Here is an 18,052-nt window from a genome sequence, read left to right on the forward strand (position 1 = left end):
ACATTACAAACGCCACTGTTTGGTAATAGCTGTTCTCAGGCTCTGCTGCAGAACATGTAGTACATTTGTGTTCATAAATCCTCACATTAACAAACACCATAACTTCTCCTAATACATCATTAATAGGATAACAATGGTAATCTTTGTCTGTTTTACAGAAATGAAATGTTAGAGTTACTGCGTGAACGTAAACAATGTATTAAGTGTGCAGAATCCGTTCAACAGTCTCCAGAGAACATTGTAAACAAGGGTACTCAGCTTAGAACAGCACCATGTAAAAGCAATATATGTGATACTTATGGGAAAACGTTTACTGATGGCTTGGCTCTTCTAATCCATGAAAGGTTACACAATGTAGTGAAATCTCACGGAAGGAAAGAAATTGGTAAAGTCTTCACTCCATCTGGTACCTTTCACATTCATGAAACTGCTCACATTAGTGAGAAACCCTATGGATGTACACAATGTGGGAAAGCCTACATTCCTTCCAGTAACCTTCATATTAGTGAAGGAACTCACAGTGGAGAAAAACCTTATGAATGTAAGCACTTTGGGAAAGTCTTTAGTCAAGCCAATGGCCTTGAAAGAACTCACACTGGAGAGAAACCCTATGGATGTAAGCAATGTGGCAAAGCCTACACTGATTCAAGTGCCCTTCGATATCATGAAAGAACTCACACTGGAGAGAAACCACATGAATGTAAGCAATGTGGGAAAGCCTACACATTTTACAGTGCCCTTCGTAGTCATGAAAGAGCTCACACTGGTGAGAAACCCTATGGATGTAAGCAATGTGGGAAAGCCTACACATTTTCCAGTAATCTTCGTGTTCATGATAGAACTCACACTGGAGAGAAGCCCTATAAATGTAAGCAATGTGGGAAATCCTTTAATCAAGTCAATCACCTTCAAAGACATGAAAGAATTCACACTGGAGAAAAACCCTATGGATGTAAGCAATGTGGGAAAGCCTTCACTGATTCAAGTGCCCTTCGATATCATGAAAGAACTCACACTGGAGAGAAACCCTATGGATGTAAGCAATGCGGTAAAGCCTACACTTTTTCCAGTACCCTTCGTATTCATGAAAGAACTCACACTGGAGAGAAACCCTATAAATGTAAGCAATGTGGTAAAGCCTACATTTTTTCCAGTTCCCTTCGCAGTCATGAAAGAACTCACACTGGAGAGAAACCCTATGCATGTAACAAATGTGGAAAATTCTTCACTTGTGTGAGTAACCTTCGATATCATGAAATAACTCACGGTGGAGAAAAACCATATGAATGTAAGCAATGTGGAAAAGGCTTTACTCATGCCTGTTATTTACGAATACATGAAAGAAGTCACACTGGAGAGAAACCCTATGCATGTAAGCAATGTGGGAAAGCCTACACTGATTCAAGTGCCCTTCGATATCATGAAAGAACTCACACTGGAGAGAAACCCTATGAATGTAAGCAATGTGGTAAAGCCTACACTCTTTCCAGTTCCCTTCGTATTCATGAAAGAACCCACACTGGAGAAAAACCCTATGGATGTAAGCAGTGTGGGAAAGCCTTCACTAATTCCAGTTCCCTTAAAAAACATGAAATTACTCACTCTGGAGAGAAACCTTATGGATGTAAGCAATGTGGGAAAGCCTACACTGATTCAAGTACTCTACGTATTCATGAAAGAACTCACACTGGAGAGAAATCCTATGGATGTAAGTAATGTAGGAAAGTGTACAGTGATTCCAGTAACCCTTATATTCATGGAAGAACTCACATTGGAGAGAAACCCTATGAATAAGCAATGTGAGAAAGCCTTCACTCAATACACTCACCATCAAGCACACAGAAGAACTCACACACAAGTGAAACCTTATAGATACATGCAGTGTGAGAATGTGTTCACTTATTTAGGTCACCTTTGAGCCCTGAAAGAACTCACACTGAAGACAAACCTTATGGGTGTAACCAATGTGGCTAAAGTGTTCACATGCCCTATTACCTTAAAAGACATAAATGTACTTAGACTAGAGAGAAAAGCCATGGATATGAATAATTTCCAGTGACATTATTCAGAGAAACTTTATAAATGTAAGGAATGAGCAAAACCTACACTCTATCCAGTATTCGTCATACTCAACAAAATGCAAACAGGACAAGCCCAGTGGATGTAAGCAGTGTGGAAAGCCTTCCTTAGTTCTAGTACCCTTCATGCTCCTGAAAGAACTCATCTTGTAAATAAACACTAGGTTATGTCAAACATAAAATGTTCACACATCCCTATTTCCTTGAACAACATGAATGAACTCAGAGACACTATTGCAGTTATCTTTGACATGAGACAGTTCACATTGTAGTACAATGATGTACACATGTGTAATTTGGCTAAGTCTTCATACATTCCACTGCTCCCTCAAAACATACAAAAGTAAAATAGAGAATAATTGTATTTAGAAATCAATTAGAAAAGTCATCACTAATTTCCATGACCTCAAACATGAAAGTCCTCACACTAGAGAGAAAATCCACAGGTGAAATATATGTAGGAATATCTTCTCATTCCCATTACCAAAAAAATACAAGTAAGATATCACACTATAGTGATATGAATGAACTCAGAAACTATCAATGTAAATAATGTAGGAATGTCTTCACCTTGCATTGTCTTTGACATGACACAGTTCACTTTGTAGCACAATGCTTTTCATGTGTGTAACGTGGTTAAGCATTCACACATTCCATTGCTCCTTCAGAACATAAAAAATTATATGATCAAATATGGTATGAAGTGAGAACTTGATTCATGGCTTATGGCTGGCAGGGAAGGAACTTACTTCCAAGCCTCCAGTCCATTTTCTCCTAGTTATTTCAGAGCAAGGGTCTGTGAACTGTTTGCACAGGCTGACCTCTAACCATGATCCTCCTCTCTTACCCTCTCATGTACTAGAATTATAGGACAAAAAATATAAGACAAAAAAAATGAAACATGCGCCCATTAGCAAGAGGGTGGGAAGATTTAAGTAGGAATACTTCACTGGGTGTCCTGAGAACTCCAGCTTTAATTCTGGTCAGTACAGATGGGGATGGTCATTGCTGGAAAACTAGTCTGTGTGTGGTTAACTCTCATAGTGTGAGCTAGATGCTGGTGGTTCAAGCTTGCAATTCTAATTGAGTAAGGATTGGGCAGCCACCTTTGGATTGGGCCCTTCCTCATCACAGTTGGCTTACTGAAAACTCTACACCTGGCCCTAATGAATAACAAACATTCACCTTTAGCCAATTACTAGAAATTTCCCACCCAGCCTCATAGAAAGACCGCTTATCTCGGGAGTGGCAGAGGGCCTATGGAGGATATTCCTGTCCATTGACCTTCCTGGGAGTTTGCCCTGAGTTTCCTTTCTTGGACTGTCTATATCTGTCCCTAATCTGCAAGTAGTTGTGGGCTACTCCTCTCTTACTGGGGTCTGCCTCTAGAGAATTCTCCCAATAAAGCATGTGCTGAGGTATTGAGCCAACCCCGTGATAGAGATAGAGATGTAAGCATCTCATCTCTATCTCTGCTTACATTTTAGTCCAACATGCCTTTTTTCACCATTAACAGTAGGTACTCAGGAGGCAGAGATCAGGGTGATTACAGTTTGAAAGCAAGCCTGGATGATTCATTCCTGAGGCCACAAGTTCAAATCCAGTATACCAAACAAACTTCATAACTTCATGTCAACAACATGTCCTAGTTGCTGGCTTGGAGGACAATTTCCTTAGCGATAAGGCTAAGGCTGAGTGTGCTGGTGTTTCAGGTCAGCAAGATTGCTGTATCATTGATATTAGCCCTCTAGTCTACAGTGTAATTCCTTATCAACAGACAAGGCATGTTTCTCAGCCATCAGGTTACTAAATCCTTCATTAGTCCTCATCAGAGACTTCCTGCTTCTTTCCAAGACAGGCTCATCCATCAGACAGCAGACATAATTCCATCCTCTTTGCTATCCAATGAAATAGAAGATAAGTCTACTCTCATTTTTGGTCTGTAACTGAATATGTGCCTTTTTACAATGGTTTTCCAGCAAACTTTTAGTGGGATTAAATGGTTTTTGTACATATTACTTTGGTAATGCTTTGTCCATTTTCTTAAGCTGAGTGTGTAAATAGTTTACAAGCCATAGACAAGCCAGAGAGTCTTGTGGAAATGAGGAGAAAGGCTAATTTGTGCTGTTACTTGAAATTATTAATTCCTTAAAATCAGTTATGATATCATAAATGAGTTGGTTATAAATTTGGTGATATAGGAATGAATTATATGTTTCCTTTTATTTATTAGGAATATATTTTCAACTTAAGTTTACTTAACTCAGTACTTTGACTTGATTAACATCAGAGGGAAAAACTGCACATTGAAACAATACATCTAACATTGGCATAGATTTCATTTATTCTCCGAATACCATATTCACACCAAGGTATCCTGATACCAATAGAAGAATAAAAAATGAAAAGTATACTTAAAGGCATGTTTTTCATGTAACTGAATGGTCACAGCTTTAGGCCACTCATGAAGGTAGCAATTATCTTAAGGCAGCAAGGAGAATGGACTGCCTGGGAGCTACACTGAGGTTAATGGGGAAGCTATGGTAAAAATTCACTCCTGGGGCAGAGATGTGAATGGGCTGACTCTCTGGTTATCATAGTCTTTGGTAGACTGCTCTCCCAATTCCTTGAAGGGAAGGGACAGTGGGGGAAATCCATGGGTAACCTGAAAAGGACATCACAATAGGAAAGAGACAATAGGAAAGAATTCACCTTGAAACAAGACTCAAGGTTGGGCATGGCAACACAATCTTTAAGAAACAGATACAGAAATGTAGGAGGGAATTGCTTCTAAATGATGTCCTTAGTGCCAAATCTTTGTGACCAAGCCACCTAAGTTTTTTTTTTTTTTTTCAAAATCCATCTGTCAGGAAGACCTATGCTAACCCATCCATCTATCAGAAATCTCTTGGGATTTCAACCCCTCAAATTGACCAGTAAACATTTTCAGACTGGAAATTTTATAGTGGATGCTACTGGGTCTCAGCAAACATTTTCACGCTGTGGAAAAACTGACTTTAAGTAATTAAATCTTTATTTTGCAGTAATTTATAGTAACTCAGGGCTTCCACTGGCTTGGCAGACTCTTCCTGTTGAACCCCATCCTCTACCCAGATGTCTGGCACATAGCCTCAGGACACAGGCTTTGTGAAAGATGAAATTACTCTTGGTAGGACTTAGAGGACTGCATTAACTTGATGCAATCATTGTTGATCCAACACTCTGCTTTCTGGACATAGAGAGGCAAGGTTTGTGCCCATAAATCCATTTAGCCTTGCCTCCATAGATTTTCTTACTGACTTTTGTCCTTTACATCACATGCACTTACTCATATGCTTGAGATGTCACATACCCCAGTAAATGAACAGTTCTGATTGTCTAAGCAGGGGTTGCATATCTATGGACCCCCTAGACATTGTTATCAAAAAGGCTTTCCCACAGCTATCTGAACCCAGCATATCCCCTGTACTTTCTTTTGTGGGGTCTGTCTGATGGTTCAGACTCTGGTAGTTTTCTGACTAGGCCAAGATTTTTGCAGTAGATGTGGGAAAATGCCACATTTCTCAGCTCTTCTACTTTGGGGACCTAGCGAACTGATAGGATGTGTACCAATGTTTAGCATTGATAACTTATCCTCAATATAATATGAGTGTACTGCTCTCCTGTCCCAAAGTTTTCTCATTTAGATATATTTTTCTGCCAAATATTACAGCTCATTGCACTGCAGTTTTGTTTCATCAGGTCATAGGACAGAAATAAATTCACTCAAGTTATTTGCTGCACTTCTTTAAACATTCCAAAATTATCTTTTAAATGACAGTAAACTTGTCCCTAAACATATATTTTGATAGTCTTCTAGTCACACTTGAATTCAAATATTAAGTTTTCACACAGATGCAAAGAGAATTCAACAGTGTTCCCAAGATCTTTCTGAACCTCCATGACTAGATGAAATCAGGAACTTCAAGAAGGAACAATGAGATAGTGTAAAATACAAAATATTTTCCTTAAAATCTCTGAGTGTATTATTATTGCACTCTGGTCTCTGACAGCTTGCAATGCTGACTGGAAGAATCCAGTAATTTTTTCTTCTGATTCATTTATTCATGTTTTGATACAGGCATATACACATTCATATGGGCAAAAAACACATTCTTGATTTTCTTTTGTGGTTGTAGTTGGCTTTGAAGTTCAGTTTTCATCCTTGTAGGCAAGCACTGTAACATCAATTTTTTGGGGGGGGTACACTGGGTTTTGAACGCTGTACCTACACCTTCAGTCTTTGTAACAACCCTTCTTTTTTTCTTTGAAATACTATGTTGAAAACTTTTTTCCTAGTGTTACTTCCAACATTAACCCTGCTAATCCCTACCTCCTGCATAGCTAGGATTACAGATGTGAGTCACCACCACACATTTGCATCCTCAAATTTTAAGTTGAGAATAAAATGATTATATATGAGCCTGTGAAGAAAGTTTTTTAATTGAAAAATTGACAGAATATCACAGATGGCAGCACTAATGCATACTGTGTGGGACTCAATCCACCAATGAAAATGTGGGTCTCTGTGCTATGAAATCATAAAGAATGTCAAACATTCTGTTACAGCACATCATTAAAATAGATTTATGTCTTGTGTCTGCTGATGGGTGTCTCCCATTTCACTTGCTCCTTCTCCCAGACATGTAAAACAAATTAACCCCAACAGTAGAAAGAACTCCGGTTAGATGTGATTCAGTGTCATGCATGAACCATGGTACAAATTAAATTTCTCAAACAAGGAAGTTTCCACAAAGTGTCTTTCCTCTTAGAAAACACAACTGCTTCTTCAATTGCCCCAGCATCTTCATTCCGAAGACTTTAGTTGTACCAATATCCTGTGATATGCCACCTGAGTATCGTTTTTAGCTTAGAAATCACTCATGAAAATAAAAGCATCATGTTTCACACTCAGAGTCAAAAGCTGTAGGTAGATAACGTAACCCATGCTGAATGACACGTTGAAGTTCAAATCATAAGAGCTCAATACACCTGGGCACCTCCCCTTATTTTACCATTGGGGATCACAGAAGTTAAATTTCTCAAGTCTTCTCTACAAGAGCTGCTGTAAAACATGGGCCCACTTTGTAGGGAGATAAGTTTTGTTAAAACTTCAAAAGTCAAGAATCCTGCAAATTTCAAATTTGGAAACTAGTTTGCAAAATTTTAAGACAAACAATTTGAAAATAATGCACATGAGTTTTTATACCATGGAGAAGTCTCTTACATCATCCTAGTAATACTTTAGGGCAGCAACTCTATCTTCTTATATACCCACTTGTCATGTACATGTGAAACTTAATACACACATTAAAAACCAAAATCTCAAACTCAATTCAAGTGTATAGCATGATTAACAGGTCTACAAGGATTGACAAGTTCAAACAGTGTAAAAAGTGTTCAGAGACATTAAAGAAATAATACTCATTGTTAAAGCATATATAATAGTTCTTTCAAAGTGTAAAATATGGCCAGTTCATGGTTCCAATGAGAATATCAAGGTAGCAATTTACCTGGCATTAGTCCCAAGTTTTACAAATGAAAAAAATATACCTGACTTTTAGTTGAACTTGGATCTTTCCAGATAATTTGAAGTAATATTTAGCTCTGTAAATCATGTCCATTCTGAAAGTACATCCCTTGCTGCTTTCCTTTTTCTACAGCAAATACAAAACCTTAATTTTCATTTCTAAAAATCGACAAGCCTTCAGACCCACTTTCTTAAGGCCACCTTACCTTAACATTCATTCCTATAAAACAACTGAGAACAGTAACAGCTATATGTATGTGGAGGATGGGAAATACGTCTTCATTCCACTCCAAGAGCAACCATGTATGAAAGTGGATTTCTCTTTCTAAAGGTTGTGGCATTAAGGAGCTACTTGGAAATTCATAGATTTAGTGACAGCACTAAGAATGAGAGGACAGATTGTGGATTCAATTCCTGATTACTCTCATCTTTTAGGAAACCCAGAACTCCGAGAAAAGGGAGAGAAGGTGCAATGTACTTTGATGCTCCTTCCCCACACAAATTTCATAGATAAGCATAGAGGATTCAATGAATACCCTTCATCACCTCACAGATAGGGAGTGTCAGGTTTTGGTGTGGATCTTTCCAGAGGGGACTGTGGGCCAGGACAAAGTCACCTCAGGTACAACACAGGATAGTACAATTTTCCTGACTCCCCTGCAGGATTCATGGCACCAAGCACAGAGTGGCATCAAAAGTTCGATCAGTTCACACATGGATAAGATCACTTTGGCCCTCTTTGCCCAACTAAAGAGCCTGGCCATGTATGTCTACTATGCCTGTGTAAGATCACTTCTTTAAAACCTCTTAGCTTTAGTAAGTTCTTGAGGTCTGGCTGAAGTGACACTATCTGGATTGTGACGCTTTCCCCTCATCTTCAAATACCCTTCTATATTCTTTCTACTTTTTGATTTCTTGACTTTGTAACTTGTATTTTTAAAATGACTTTAATAAGAATTTTAAATGTAAATAAAATTTTTCCAATTACCCTTATATTTTTACTATGCAGACCCATGAAGAAAGGTAATTTTAAACTGTTTATCTGTAAGTTACTTTAAGACACTTTTGTTAATATATCTAGCTATAAAAGAATTGAATGTAAATTAAACTCATGACAAAGTGAAACAAATTGTTACTGTCCACAAAAAATGCCTGTGTTTTACTTAGACCTTATTGACATCAAACTTTGAAAAACTATTTTTCTTTAAAGTAGCAGTAGAAGAAGTAGTGGAGAGGAGAAAAGAAACCTTTCATTTCTCGGCATTAACCCAATAATAAGAATCATCCTAAAGATGTACAAACATGCATATGCAGGAGTTTTAAATTAGCCATTTCATAAGTATCAATTTAAGCATACACAGTTCAACAACAAGTAAAATGATCACTTATTTAAAAATTTTTAGGAGCAGCTGGAGATGTTTCCCATGTTCTTTAAGGACTCATTTTGGGCAGCTTGATATCTAAAGCAAGAGTCAATTGTAGGAATGTGTTTTGAATCAGTTTCCTTCTCCAATAAGACTTGCCATAGCTATCAGATTTTGTATCTAATAAGTTAATCACAAGAGAAAATTCACCCAATGACACACTATGCAATTACATTAATTCTGCACTCAAAGATATTGAAGGCTTTGCATTTACTGCTTGAGGGTTTTTGGGTTTTTTAATAATACTAATAATAGTTTACCTTGGGCTACAGTACATTTGTTATTAGGGTGTAGAGCTGGTATCCCATATACTTGCCTGGACAAAGATATAGAATGTGCAGATCCACCATTTTAGTTCACAGTAACATTTTTTAAATTAGAATTTGTATGACAGGCTGAAAAAAGGGCAGACTCATCTCCATTGAAACTGGTGATAGAAATCATGGGAAATGTACAGTGAATTAACTCCTGAAAAGTTAATTTTAGGTAAGGGGCCTTGTGAAAAAAAATCCAAGTGCCTTATTGCATCCATAGCAGAACTCAGGAAGGTTGTACTTTTGCCTTTTAGCTAATGCCATAACCAGGGAAACATTTTAATTTAAACACATGGTGTAATTTATACATAGAATTGAAATTCTGTCATCTTTGGTCTTTCCGGAATGTGTGCAAGTGAGGCTGAGGGTGTGGGTCCATAATTCCGACCATATTGCACCTTGGCCAAGAGAGTGAATGAGCCAGCCCAGGGTCACCACCTGCAGCAACCTTGATATGGCCTGTTCCCTCAACTGGTCCTGACATATCTGCAATTGAAAACAGCCTTTCTCAAAAGCAAGTATTAAAGGAGGAAAACTGTTAAAGTGTTCAGGTACATTTAGAGGCTTAGTGTTAGGTGGAAGATCAGGAGGTCTGGACGGAAATGTAGCCATCGCCCAGATGTCATTTAGATTTGCAATTGATTTTATGTCTGCAGTTCTGGGACCATGTGTCACTGAGGAGGCTGAGAGAACTGACAGTGTGACTTGACCCGGATATTTCTTTCCATTTCTTTTTTGTTCATTTCTTTCTCTGTTGTCCTCACCCAGATGGCCAGTGTGGGAGAGGAGACATGCAGGCTATAGAGTTCAAGGGGTAAAAGGAAATGTCCATCATGGCTGAGAAAGATTTAGAGAGAAGAGTTTCAAAGTTAAACATTATTTATATCTTGTGAGATGAAGGAAGATGAAAGGATGACGTAAAGATGAGCTGAAGTCAGAAGGTGGTTTTCAATGGAAGACAGAGAAACATGGGGATGGGGAGTATTTTTGTTTAGGAGGAGAACAGAAAAAGGGAGAGACTGGAGCAGAGATGAACAGAGAGCTGGATATCAGGAAACCTCCAATCATGTCCCATAGCATTGGTAGTTTTTGAGATTGTGATGAATTTGGAAATAGAAAGGGGCCTGTTTGGGCCAATGGTCATTTTTTTAATATTGGGGTGAAATCATTTTACAGTATAAAATTAGCCATTTTGGTTTAATGGTCTTTATGTACTCGAGTCTGAAGGTTTTGAGGAGCCATGACTATGGAATGCCCTAAGGGCCTTGGATGATTTTGACCCATTTTTTGTGGATTGGAAACAGAGGGTCAGAATTTGAGACAAGTTCAGTGGGTTCAATGGTCCAATATTGAGACAATTTTATGGGACTTAAGGTCCAAAACCAGGACAAATCCTGTGTGACCTAGACTGAGATCGAGAAGTGGTGGGTAATCCCTGCAGTGGCCCTAATTGCTTGGATAGACATATCAGAGGGCAGGAGCTACCCCAGTGCCATCTGCTAGCCTATCTGTGCAGGTATGTGGATATTTTCTAGGTGTCCACAGAAAGCAGCAGGTGAAACCACACAGTTGGTGGAAAAAGGAAGTCTCTCCCCCAGCAGAGCTTTTTTGAGGTCCAAAGTCAGATATCCAGGGTCTAACTGCAGAGACACACAAATGGAAGGGCAAATTTGCCAGAATTTGAAGGTCAGTGTTGGGCAGAAGTCCAGTGATAATGTTGTCAGGAACGAAAGGAAAGGGTGGGAGAGAAGTGAAAAAAAATGGGGGGAGAGGCAGTGGGGATGAGGGAGGAAGATTTCAGTTTCTGCAGACTGTCCTAGAGTGAACCTAGGAAAACCTGCTGTTGTCCATCCACTGCTTTCCAAATTGTGGGAGTGCAGAGCTGGGAGCTGAACCTGCACAATTACCTCAAGGTTTGACATGATATGTTGGAAATGAAAGAACAGCATGGAGTGAATAGGTGGGAAATGCCTCATATGCCAGCACAGGGTTTATTGTGGAGAAATGGCCTTGTGGAGAGTGACCTCACTGAAAGAGCTGAAGCCCACTTCAGCTTAAATTCCAGGGGTAAAGAAGGTAGGTAGAGAAGACCCAAGGTCACTGGATGGGATAATCCTCAATAACCCTCTGATCCCCCTGAGAAAATGGCTTACAGGTGAGTTATGGTTTAAGGTGGATGTCTATTTTTCTTTATGCCTAGGTGGAGAGTTTTTAATAAGTAAACTTTAAGGGGGAAGTAAGTTAATCATACATTTAAAAAACATGTGATATCCTGTGTAGAGAGAAATCTGTAATGGAATTAATTACTGCAATAAAGAACCGCAGCTGGCTAAGTGTCTCAAATGGTATAATGTTTGCCTAGTAATCACAAGGCTTTGTGTTCACCACACTGTACCAACAAAAGTAAATGAATAAATAAATAAATAAATAATGGATTTCAGTATGACTGTAGAAACATAACTTAATACACAATACATCATTTTCTAAATTTATTATTGTTGGAATTCAAGACCCTCTGGTGTTGAAAATAGACACATGAGAGACAAAGAAAATTCTGAAAATGCAATTTCTTTTGATCTAAGAATGCAAGTATGTGTTCACTCCATCTGACGAGAGATGTGTGCACAAAATGGCCAACAGTGGATCCTCCTTACAACTGTGGCACAGTTGTACCTGCTGCTTACCTGGGATTTGTCCAGGTCACAAGTTAACAATCTTTCTCAATTGGCCAAAAGGTTTGAGGATACTTTAGGGTACACAGTTTGGTGAGCAATCTTTGTGGCCAGTGAAACTGTACAAGAATCTGGAAGAAGAAAAATGAACCCTTTAAACAATGCAAGTCACGTAAGATGGTGACCTGAGGAATTTTAAGTAATTTAAGAGGGTGACATATGATTTGATAGACAAGATCATTTTTCTTACAATTTTCCCTGTCTTTTAATTGAAATTCATTTAGGAGCTCTCACATTCCTGTGTTAATGATAGTAGTAAGAAGTTATTCGGGTAGGGTAGTGGTGATTTTTTGGTGAGGGCTGTCTCAATTCACCACTGCATTAGTCCTCAGCCACAAGGCATTATGCAACATCCTGCTAAAATTAAAATTCTGGACACTATGACTAAGGAGTTTAAGAAGGAGGTCATCCAACCCTTTCATCTCCCAAATCATTTTTCCATTAAGTCAGTGAAGGGACCATTTATACCTGAAATTTCAGCTGTTGTTTGGATAAGGTTGTTAATCCCTGTATGGCCTTAGTAACTGTTCAAGTGGGGACTGTATTATTTGATATATACGTGCCACACGAAACTCCAGTCATTATGCAAACTCCTCCCTTCTCAGCCAATATCAATTCTAATGCTAGCCAGTTCTCCTAAGCCATCTGACTAGTCAGTCCCAATTGTTCTGCTATTTTGATAGTATCCCTGATACAGATAGCAAACAGTTGTTGGTTATAATGTAGCAGGGAAGAGGGCCAGAAGAGAAAAAGAGAAGCTATGTTATGATAATGATGCAGGGGGTAGGGATGGCAAAGCAGAGATAATACTTAAAGTACTCAAATGTGAAGAAGGTCACATAGCACTGGGGAAAACAAGTAGCCAATAAAGTCACATGCAACTATCTATGGGTTTAGTTTTGCTTTTTGCTTCTGTTACCGGCTTGCCAAGACATACAAGGTGAGACCTTTTTGTTCTCGGAGCACAGCCTTTGAACACGAGTCCACTGGGTCTGCTAGCACAATAAAATGTTCCTACTAAACTGACTCAGTGTCCCATATCATAGCTTGTGATTCCCGCAATAATAAATATAATTAATCCAATCAACATTTTATTTATGGTGGAACACCGAAAGAGTTCTGATTCAAATCTTGCTGAAATTTATTTTCTGGGACACATCCCCAGAGTTCTGAGTAACACGAGAAGTGATCACCTTTCTAGTAGAGTTCCAGGACCAAATACCAGTCTCCAGCCATAACCCTTAGCAGGCCAGGCCTCCTAACTGGTACCTACCAGCTCAGCTTGGGGATTCATTATTGTTAAGCAGAACCTCCTCTTCAGAGTGGAACCTGCTTCTTGTGATAGGTAATGGGTTCCAGAATATTCCTAGAAAATTCCACACTCACATTCCCAAGGGGACAGCCTATGATTTCAGAGAAGTGGTTCAGAGGCCAGGCCAGGTGAGGACTCACTGTGCCAGGAGGAAAGGCCTGGCTTTGGTATCTTGTGTGGTTTCTGATTTAGACACCCAGACTCATCATATCCTACTTGGAGAAATCCAGGCAAAGCAAAGTAATATATCAAGGAACTTTAATATAAGCGAGGGAGGAAACCACAAGGATCCGTGTAACCTCTACCAGAAAAGTAGAGGAGCAGCAAGCAGGACAGGTGACTGGAGTTTCAGTTTCAAGGAATTTTGAGGGGGACAGTATTAGGCTTTCAACTCAGGGTGTAACTATTGCTCTACCTTTTGAGCCATTATGCCAGCAGTTTTGTCTGTAGGATATTTTCTAATTAGGGTCCACAAACTGACTGCAGTCCTCCTGATCTATGCCTCTTGAGTAGCTAGGATTAGTTACCTGATCAAGTCACTGTAGACTAGCACACCCTTTTAAATCCCTGATAAACTATGAGAGAGGAAATGTTTGGGCAGTTACTGAAGGCCAGAGGGAAATGAAGAAGGATTAGGGTTGTGCCTCTAGGTAGGGTCACATTTCAGTTGATTGTGTGAACATTCTGAGCATATTTGCAATTGAATGGAACTTTGAAATTTTTTTCCAGCTAGGCATTGGTGACTCCGGCTTTAATTTAAGCTACTTAAAAGCAAGAGTCAGGAAGATTGAGGTTGGAAGCCCAGCAAATTGTTCATGAGACTCTATCTTGAAAAACACCCATTACAAAAAAAAAGGACTAAAAGAGTGGCTGAAGTGGAAGAATAACTGCAATCAGGGGCAGACCCTCAGTTGAAACCACAGTGCTGCCCCCCAAAATAAAACAAAACAAAAATCAATCAAACCACTACTAGTGATAAATAATACAGTAGTAATATCCATGCATCTGACTATACTAACTCATAATTGACTGTGATTAACCCTGACTTCTTTTCTATAATAAAAATGAGCCTGAAACCAACACTTCCCACTATCCCATTCATAACCTCAGACATTCCTGCACATTCCTTTCAAATGCCAATTTTTTGCTTCAAAAATCATGTGGAGTAATTAGTGAAAATAATTTTACAATGACTGGTAAGTAGTTTTAAAGTGAATTTTGATAAATCTCAGCCTATTTCAGAAAAACACATTTTAGTGTCACAATAGACCAAGATGAACCAAGCACTGGTGACACAGGCTTGTAATCCTAGGTACTTGAGAGACTGAGATAACGAGTGTTCCATTCAAGACTAGCCTATGTACATAGTTTGCAAGATTTCATCTTGAAAATAACCAGTGGAAAATGGACTGAATATGTGGTTCTAGCTGTTCAGCACCTTCTTTGCTAGTGCCTCTGAGTTCATACCCCAGTCCCCAAAATAAAGCAAGCAAAGAAACAATTCCAGTGTAATCACAGGAGAAAACTTGAGTTTTGCCAATCTTCATGTCTGTCTTATCCCAATTTCTTTCTCCTCCTCTTTTCTCCTCTTGAAGAATACAAATCCTCTTTGCCTTGAGATTCCTGTATACTTTACTTTTGGTGTTTCCCCATAGAGTAATATTCTTGATGTCATGTTCTAAATTTATTAGCTTTTCATCATAAGATGATGTCTAGAAACAATATTTGCACAATTACCAGTTAAGTAAGGAAGCGCAAAAATTGCGCCTTCCACTCCAAAGCCAGCACATGCACATGTGGATCTGAATTTCCGATGAGTCTGGCAATGGGTGGGATACATGGAAATTCAGGGATTTACTGGCAGTGCTGAGAAGCATTGGCTTGAAAGGACAGGACATAGAATTTAGTTCATGCTTCCCTTGAACGTTAAGGACTCAAAAGGAAACCAAGTTCCAGTAAAGAGAAAGGCGATATGGGGACACTGTAGCACTGCCTCCTCCTGGCACAAAGTCCATAAATAGCAGATAATGTCCCATGACACAGCACAGTCACCTCACAGTCAGAGAGACAAGGGTTTGCATTCACAGCAGCCCTGGAAGGGTGGCAGGCTGGAATGAAGTTGCCCCATGTGGACAAATGACAGCCGGGCATCACCACACTGCAGGCAGTAGGGGACCTAAAGCCCCAACAGTGGCATAAGGTCCCACACTGTCAGCTGTAGCTGACAGGGGCTTGGGTAGCACCAGTCTAGCAATCTGTTGTAAAGGCCTCTACTCCATATCTACAGAAGCCCAGCCACAGTCTCACAGTTTCCTGCTTCTAATGTGTCCAGGTGACCTCCCTGCAGTACTGTAGCCAGTAGAAATCACATAGGTGCTCTAGCTGAGTAGCCTGAGAACTCTTGCAGCAGCAGAGAACAAATATGGTGAATGTGTGGTATGCAAAGTGGACTTGCTGTCATTTGTGCCCTCATGGGATGACTGGAGCATGTGATTAACCTCCTTCTCTGATTGGCTAAGGCATACAGGGCCACCCCCCCACCCAATACTTGAGTGACAGGAAGGGGATCCTATATCTGACTGAGTGAATTCAAATGACAGAATGCCCTCAGTAGTCCTGCCAGATCCTTCCTCTTTCCATAGAGACCAGTCTCAGTTTCAGTGGGAGCACTAATTGCAGCAAAACTTGTCCTTGTCCTCCAGACAAGGCACTTCCTTTTTGTCATGGTCATTGAGATCTTGCATATTCCTGCTGAAACTGAGAAAACAGGTCTGCTCAGAGAACTTCAGACTGAATGTTCCATGTTGAAAATTCATGGCAGTTAAGGAGGAGATACACAGGAATGCTAGGATAAAGGAAGTCAATGTAGGTTTGATGCTCTACTCTAGATAGAATGAAGCAGATGGCCAGGACTTTCTCAAACCTTATGTTTCAATCTAGCAATTTTCAGCCATGAAATTGAAACATGGAAAAACATGAAATGAAACTAATTTCATGTAAGGCAAAATATTTTCATGGCAGTTATATTTCATAAATGATTTAAGAGAAATGAAAAGGAGGTATGGCTGAAGTAGTAGGGTGCCTGCTGCACAAAAATGAAATAAAGCTCTGTCAAAGTGACATATGTTTAATAATTCTTCATCTAGCCACATTGGATGAAGAGTTTCTGAAAAATTTGGTGGTAGTCACATAAGTGGTTTTGTTTGGGCAAGGAGGAAATTTTAGTGATCATGGTGGCTTTGGTGTCACCCATTGTGGTGGTTAGTATAATGGAAGTAGGGATGGCCACAATGAATTTGGTAATGAAGGATGCAATTTTAGCAGTGGTAAGACACTATGTCATATTTGGCAGTTATAAAAATAAATTTTCACAGTTTGGGCCCATGTATGGTAGAAAGTTAGAGGCAGAAACTCTGGCACTGAGGGTGCTTGAGGTCAATATTTTGGAAAATCAGGAAATCAAGGTGGCTATGGTGGTTCTAGATACAGCAGGCACTATGGCAGAGGCTGAATATTCTAGTTATTGCCCAAACCAAATTTTAGCAGGATAGGAGAGCCAGAGAAGGAAGAGAAGCTACATTTTACTACAGATTCATAAGCTTATCCTGTAAAGGGTCTTCTGGCAGAACCCAACTGGAAGAAGATACACGTGGTGTAGTTCCCTATTTCTTTTTCACCAACTGGGGATGAATTCAGGACACAATGCATGCTCAGTATGCACTTTACCACTTGAACCACAAAGCCAGTCCAGAAGACACATTTTAGGCAATACCCATATGAATGAAGAAAAACTGTAATTGTGACTTACTGTATATCAGCTTCTTTAGTTTCTGTCCTTTGGAAAGTGTGAAGTGTTCCAATGAAGTTGGTTATGTGAACTTTTACTGTGCACCCATGCTATCCATGGCTGCTATCCATCTCTCAACCCTCTTCTGGACTCTCATGGCTATCTTTGATTTCAGACATGTGCCAAAATTCCTGCCTCTCCATATCACAATGAAATGCACATGTTTATCGATATATCTCCCCTGTCACATTTACATGCATGTAAGTACACATATGGAAAGGGCTTGGTACAAAACTCTGGGAATGCTATTTTATTGGGGGCGTGTAGAACTGGGGTTTGAACTGAGAGTGTTATACTTGCTGGGCAGGTGTTCTTACCACCTGAGGCAGTCCTCCAGCCCTTGTTTTCTGATCAATGTTTTGAGGTAGGGACCTATGAACAATTTGGCTGGTGCTGGCTTTGAAGCACACTCCTCCTGATCTCTGCCTCTTGAGTACCTAAGATTACAGAGATGAGGCACTGGGACTGGGATTTGTTTGTGTTTTGTGTCACAAAGACTGAACTAGAGCTCAATAATTTTTTGTTGTCCTGGGGTTTGAACTCTGGGGTTCGTGCTTGGTAAGCAAGCACCATACAACTTGAGCCATATTGACAGATGGCGCTCACTATTTATTCCAGGCTACATTGTATTTCAATCTCCCTGCCTCAGCCTACAAATGCCTGATTACAGGAGGGCCCCACCATACCTGGCTTAACATTAGGGTTTCTGATCAACAAAACATATTCTGGGTAAAGTTAAGAGGTAGATGGAATATTGGAGAAACAAGTATGCACTG

The 18,052-nt window shown here is 39.6% G+C and overlaps 1 protein-coding gene across 7 annotated transcripts in view; it reads left to right on the forward strand.

The window, feature by feature from the left end:
• The window catches only part of LOC109680403 (uncharacterized), a 451,924-nt gene that overhangs the window by 269,124 nt on the left and 164,748 nt on the right, over nt 1-18,052 (forward strand). The window contains exon 7 of one of the 7 annotated variants that reach the window (XM_074053920.1): nt 159-11,825. The exons of the other annotated variants lie outside the window; for them this stretch is intronic. Within the exon in view, the coding sequence (XP_073910021.1) occupies nt 159-1,716 (1,558 nt within the window). The 3' untranslated portion in view covers nt 1,717-11,825. Of the gene's footprint in view, nt 1-158; nt 11,826-18,052 lie in introns of those variants that run through there. 7 annotated transcript variants of the gene reach the window in all.

Source organism: Castor canadensis, chromosome 14 (assembly GCF_047511655.1).
Source record: "Castor canadensis chromosome 14, mCasCan1.hap1v2, whole genome shotgun sequence".
Classification (NCBI taxonomy): domain Eukaryota; kingdom Metazoa; phylum Chordata; class Mammalia; order Rodentia; family Castoridae; genus Castor; species Castor canadensis.